Source organism: Myotis brandtii, unplaced genomic scaffold (assembly GCF_000412655.1).
Source record: "Myotis brandtii unplaced genomic scaffold, ASM41265v1 scaffold422, whole genome shotgun sequence".
NCBI lineage: Eukaryota > Metazoa > Chordata > Mammalia > Chiroptera > Vespertilionidae > Myotis > Myotis brandtii.
Window position 1 is genome coordinate 1,037,794 of NW_005366171.1, and position 6,942 is coordinate 1,044,735.

At 37.8% G+C, this 6,942-nt stretch overlaps 1 protein-coding gene across 6 annotated transcripts in view; it reads right to left on the reverse strand.

The window, feature by feature from the left end:
* RIC3 (RIC3 acetylcholine receptor chaperone) overlaps positions 1-5,128 on the reverse strand; it is an 18,881-nt gene extending 13,753 nt beyond the window's left edge. For 4 of the 6 annotated variants that reach the window (XR_001363599.1, XM_005873941.2, XM_014545828.1 and 1 more), the window contains exon 1: positions 5,065-5,128. Coding sequence is in view for 3 of the 6 variants with exons in the window: in XM_005873941.2 (XP_005874003.2) it covers positions 5,065-5,110 (46 nt within the window). In the remaining 3 variants the exon portion in view is untranslated. Of the gene's footprint in view, positions 1-146; positions 171-780; positions 796-5,064 lie in introns of those variants that run through there. The other 2 variants (XM_014545830.1, XM_014545829.1) reach the window with 2 other exon arrangements.
* Positions 5,129-6,942: the final 1,814 nt, after the last annotated feature.

Below are 6,942 nucleotides of genomic sequence, written 5' to 3' on the forward strand. Positions count from 1 at the left end.
CTTGAAAATGACTTCAGGTTTTCTCACTGTGCAGAATATAGTCAAACACTGCTACAGTTAAATATTTTACCCTTTGTTCTCCCTGCATGATCTATAATAATAATCTGCTTCATGTTGATATTTACTGCTGTGTTGCTGACAATTACCTGAAAGAGAAGTTGGGGTGCTTCACTGGGCTGGAAAAAGTTCAGCTAAATCACAAAGCAGATCTAATTAAGCAAGTTTATTCTATATGTATAAAAGGCTAAGTTGATTTGCGCATGTTTGATACATATAAAGCTCTTGCGCCAATCACACACGTGTGTTTCGATCTGTCATTGTCGATCGTGAATTTGGTTGACACTTCTATTATAGAGAAAGGGTGAATAGTGATATTAAAATATTTCTTCTAATTAATTTCCTTTCAATGTTCATGAATCTGTGCACCAGGACACTAGTATTGTAATAACTATGTATGGTGCCCGGTGGGTACTGGAAATGTCGGGGGGGAGGGGACACTTTGTCAAGTAAATGATTGTCTAACCACTATGCTATGCACCTGAAACTAGTAAAAAATAATGTTAAATGTGACTGTTACTGAAAAATAAACTTTAAAAAAGGGTATCCAGTCTTCTTCAATAAATGGTATGGGGACAACCAGATATCAACACGCAAAAGGATGAAGTTAGGCCACTAATTCATTCACACCATATTAAATTTAAAAATGAACTCAAAATGGATTAAAAAACCTCAATCTAAGAGCTAAAATTACAGAACTCTTAGAAGGAAACAGATATAAACCATCATGAACTTGGATTAGACAATAGCTTTTTAGATACGACACCAAGCACAAGCAGCCAAAGAAAATAGGTAAACTGGATGTCATCAAATTGTAAAACTTGTGTGCTACAAAGGACACCATCAAGAAACTTAAGACAACCCATTAAATGGGAGAAAATATTTGCAAATCATATATCTGATAAAGGTCTAATACCCAAAATATATAAAGAACTCCTACCACTCAACAATAATAACCTATTTAAAAATGGTCAACAGCTCTTAATTGACATTTCTCCAAAACATATAAAAGGCCAATAAGCACATGAAAAGATGTTCAACATCACTAGCCATCACAGAAATGCATATTAAACCCACAATGAGATACCACTTTATACCCACTAGGATGCTATAATAAAAAAGACAGATAATAAAAGTATTGAGATATATGTCCTCGGGCAAGGGAAACAAAAGAAAAAATAAACAAACGGGACTATATCAAACTAAAAAGTTTTTGCATAGCAAAGGAAATAGCTAAATGAAAAGACAACCTACTGCATGGGAGAAGGTATTTACCAATGAAACATCTCATAAGGGGTTAATATCCAAATTTTATAAAGAACGCATACAACTCAACACCAAAAAAACCTAACAACCCAATTAAAAAATGGGCAGAGGATTGGAATACTTTTCCAAGGAAGGCATACAGATATCCAAGAGACATATTAATGCTCAACATCACTAAATCATCAGAGAAATGCAAATTAAAACCACAATGAGATATCACCTACACAACTTTCAGAATGGCTATTATCAATAAATCAACAAACAAGTTTTGGCAAGGATGTGGATAAAAGGGAACCCTTGTGCCCTGTTGGTGGGAATGCAGATTGGTGCAGCCACTATGGAAAACAGTATGGGAGGTTCCTCAAAAAATAAAAAATGGTACTGCTTTATGACCCAGCAATTTCACTTCTGGGTATATACTAACATATCCAAAGAAACCCAAAACACTAATCTAAAAAGATATAAGCACCATATGTTCATTGTGGCATTATTTACAATAGCCAAGGTATGAAAGTAACTCAAGTGCCCATTAATAGATAACTGGATAAGGAAGATGTGATACATAAATACAATGGGATATGACTTGACCATCAAAAAGAATGAAACTGCCCTGATTGGTATGGCTCAGTTGGTTGGGCATCATCCTGTTCACCAAAAGGTTGACAGTTTGATTCCTGGTCAGGGTAACATGATTAAGAAAGAGAATGTAGAGTGGATTCAAAAAGGAGCTGAAAAAAATAGAAAACAACTTTTATATGTCTATCATCTCAAATGAAACTCATCGTCACCTTCCACAACCTGTTCTTCTCCTGTATTTCTTTTCTTTGTAGAGTCATTCTCTCAGACCTTTAAGCTTGAGACCTATATATAATCTCTACCACCTGTGACCAAGGGTATACCTGAAACAGCAGGCTCAAGTCAGAATGCTGAATTTGGAAGAGATTTTTCTTTTTGTAAAGTTAACTGTCCTCAACAGGGAGCAACCTCGCCTCTTGGGTCTTGGTGCCACCATGTTTCTCAGAACTTAAGAGCCCAGAATGTTTAAAAAGTCCATGACTATAAAACATTTAAAAATGTCTAGTTGATTAAAACAATTTTAATGAAATACTCCAAGTGTACAAAAAAGTATAAATAATATATGAGCACTTAAATATCTACTTACCATGTACATGTAACTGGAACTCCCATGTACTCTCTCTAAGATAGCCACAACTCTGAATTTGGTGATTATTAGGTGTGCTTTTATTTTATTTTTTAAATTTCTATTTATTTTGAGAAAGAGAGATATCAATTTGTCGTTCTACTTATTCATGCATCCACTATTTGAGCCTTAACATGTGCCCTGACCTGGGATTAAACTCACAAGCTTGGTGTATCAGGATGATGCTCCAACCAAATGAGCTACCCACCCAGTCAGGGCTTAGGTGTACTTTTAGACTTTACTATGTAAGCATGCATCCATAAACAATATACAACATTATCTTGACGATTTTAAACCTTTATATTATGAATGGATAGTAGTGATGGCTGTGTAACAATGTGAATGTACCTAATGCCACTGAACTGTGCACTCAATGGTAAAAATAAATTTTATGTTATGTATATTTTACCACAAAGAGAATGTAGAGTGGATTCAAAAAGGAGCTGAAAAAAATAGAAAACAACTTTTATATGTCTATCATCTCAAATGAAACTCATTGTCACCTTCCAAAACCTGTCCTCCTGTATTTCTTTTCTTTGTAGAGTCATTCTCTCAGATCTTTAAGCTTGAGACCTATATATAACCTCTACCACCTGTGGCCAAGGGTATACCTGAAATGGCAGGCTCAAGTCAGAATGCTTAATTTGGAAGAGATTTTTCTTTTTTAAAGTTAACTGTCCTCAACAGGGAGCAACCTCACCTCTCGGGTCTTGGTGCCACCATGTTTCTCAGAACTTAAGAGCCCAGAATGTTTAAAAAGTCCACGACTATAAAACATTTTAAAATGTCTAGTTGATTAAAACAATTTTAATGAAATACTCCAAGTGTACAAAAAAGTATAAATAATATATGAGCACTTATATATCTACTTACCATGTACTGGAACTCCCATGTACTCTCTCTAAGATAGCCACAACTCTGAATTTGGTGATTATTAGGTGTGCTTTTATTTTATTTTTTAAATTTCTATTTATTTTGAGAAAGAGAGATATCAATTTGTCGTTCTACTTATTCATGCATCCACTATTTGAGCCTTAACATGTGCCCTGACCTGGGATTAAACTCACAAGCTTGGTGTATCAGGATGATGCTCCAACCAAATGAGCTACCCAATCAGGGCTTAGGTGTACTTTTAGACTTTACTGTGTAAGCATGCATCCATAACAATATACAACATTATCTTGACGATTTTAAACCTTTATATTATGAATGGATAGTAGTGATGGCTGTGTAACAATGTGAATGTACCTAATGCCACTGAACTGTGCACTCAATGCTAAAAATAAATTTTATGTTATGTATATTTTACCACAATTTAAAAACCTTTGTATTATGGTATCACTAGAGGCCCGATGCATGAAGATTCATGCAAGAATGAGCCTTCCTTCCCCTGGCTGCAGGCACTGCCTTCACTCCGGCCCAGAGGCGCCTTTCTGCCTTTGTTCCTGCCCAGAGCCGCCTTTCTGCCTTCCCACGCTACCCAGAGTGGCTGGGGTGGTGCCAAACGCCTGCTCGTCGCCATGGCAACCACACAAGCATCCCACCCCATCCCCGGCCGCTCAGCACCTGTGTATGCAAATTAACCCGCCATCTTTGTTGGGTTAATTTGCATACCCACGCCTGATTGGCTGGTGGGTGTCACGAAGGTACAGTCAATTTGCATATTTCTCTTTTATTAGTGTAGATACTGTATTCATACTTCTGCAACTTCTCTTTTTTCTGGATGGGGATCAATATTTTGGTCTAGAAATGCCCCATGTTGACATATGTAACTCTAGTTCATTCACTCAAAGCATCGCTCCTTCCATTTCCATGTCACAATTTATTTATCCCCCTTCCAGCTGATTAACATTGAGCTTATTTTCTATTTTTCACTATTCCAAACATTCTACTTTATAGCTACATTACAAGATTTGTGAGGTTTTTTAAAATATGCTTTAGAAAACTAAAGAGATCGGAACATTAAAGATAATAGAGCATTAATAATGCAGAATCTCCAAAATAGAAAACAGCTGTTTTCACTATCGCTAAATGTACTTAAGCATTCCCTAAAATGGGACCTGACTAAATCCTAATTGTTTATTGAAAGCTTTCTCCGTATATAGGTTTACTTAATTATTAATACTTCACTTAGCATGTCATTTAAGCTTGACTAAAAACTTAATGGATTTTACAGAGCGAAGCTCTACTTTCCATTGTTAATAACCATCCCTGCTGCTCAAAACAAAAACAAAAACTCTCGCACTGTTAACAAAAGAGCTTTCTGAAAGCAACATTAAACCATCTGCAGCATTTCATTCTCAGGGCAAATAAATCAATAAAGAACTGAATGTGTTTTATTTCTGATTACACAGTTCAAGAAAGATCTTAATGGGCTAGTTCCGTAAGTTATGTGAGCTTCTTTCTAAATACTGAGGACGTTCTAGAGGCCATATTTAATTCAGTATTACTTAAGTGTAGCCTGGGACAACAGCTGTTTCCTAATCACTCGTCTCTAAGGGCCTCTTCTTACATTCCCCTCTTAACTCTACTTTGCTTACCACTGCTTTGATGTTTTTCTGCTAACTTAACCAGATCTTTCTTCATCTTACACCAAGCTTCTCCCCTCCATTCATCCTAGATATTACCAAAAAAGATATTTATGTACCTAAGTTGTATAGGGTAAGGTCCATGTACTCTATACATGTTAACTATTACTGTTTTGTTACCAGAGTAATCTTCCTGAAGCATAATTCTAACTGGTCTTGCCTATTTTTCTGATCAAAGCTTTCAATGGTTCCCACTGATGACAACTGGGCATGTTAAACAGGAGGCAACAAAGTGAAGTAAAATGAGTACCATCTTTTCAGTCAGGGTTATTAGTTAAGATCCTGAACCTTTCTAGAGCTCATTTTCATTATCTGTAAAATACAAATAATAATAGCTACTTCTCAGCATTGTTACAGGATTATAGATTTAACATATTCCAAGCACCCAGCACACACAGTAGGTGTTTAACAAGTTCTGATTGTTCCCTCCCTACAAACAGAATTCCAAAAAAAACCCCTGAGTTCCATAATCTAGTCCAAAAGTCCCTCTTCACACTTCTTTCCCATTATATACTCCTGACTCAGCCTAACTAGGCTCCTCACCATGCTTTGAGTAAACCCTGTGATCTTGCCTCTAAGCCCTTGTATTCCACTGGTTTTGCTTCTCTCTCCAACTCCACATAATCTAAATCCAGCCTATTTTTCAAGGCCCAGGCCATTGCCCTCACCCCAAAGCGTCTTCTCCCCATGTACTTAGAACACACTTCTCAAACCTCTTTTATTGCCCTTATCACACCTAGCTTTATTCAAGAGTTATATTTATGTGCCCTATACCCTCTATGTGAATGGATTGGGAAACAGAAATAGGTAAGGTCTTCCACTAAGCATCATTTCTACCCAATTTTATTTAGTACTGACTGAACTTACAAATCATATCTGAGAGAAAGAAAAGCAGCCTATGGCATTCAGAAGCTGCCCTGGTACTATCAGCTTGGCCCTGGTGTTGCTATAAGCTGATCTGGCACTCACATCTAGGTCTTGGTGTTTTCCTGTTAAACAAGCAATTTCAGGGCACCAACATCAGACAGGCCATTATGTGTCCACAATAGATCAAGACCAAAAAAATGACTACTCAGTAACCTACTTGAATAGACAAAACATGAACACTGTCCCAGCCAAATATCAAACAGCCCCCACTCCTGGATAATGAGTGACTGCTGCTTCTTTACCATTTACAGCTGCAGTCTTTCTCTAGTCTGCCCTCTCTTTTCAGTGGTTCTCAACCTGTGGGTCGCGACCCCTTTGGGGGTCGAACGACCCTTTCACAGGGGTCGCCTAAATACATCCTGCATATCAGATATTTACATTACGATTCATAACAGTAGCAAAATTACAGTTATGAAGTAGCAACGAAAATAATTTTATGGTTGGGGGTCACCACAACATGAGGAACTGTATTAAAGGGTTGCGGCATTAGGAAGGTTGAGAACCACTGCTTTAGATAAACTTTCCCCACTTCCTGACAGCATCGTAAAGCCCCATATCCTTAAACCTTCCTCTAAATCAGCAGCTGCCAACCAGTGGTCTGTGGACCAGACCACCGGTTGTCTGCGAGATCTGAAAGGTTGGCGACCACTGGTTTAAGGAAACCTTTGGAGCAGCGATCACCAACCGGTGGTCTGCGGACCACTGGTGGTCCAAAAGGTTGGCAACCGCTGTTCTAAATCACCTGCTACAAGCCCAAATCCAATAATAATGCTTTTCAAGCACTCTTTTACTGAGATACCCCATGCTTCATGGCATGCCTTCTCCCTGGCCACAACAAGTACTAAACCCAACTTGTCAACTACAGGGGTATTCCTGTTGCTCGGTGGCTGGAGGACAAACTAA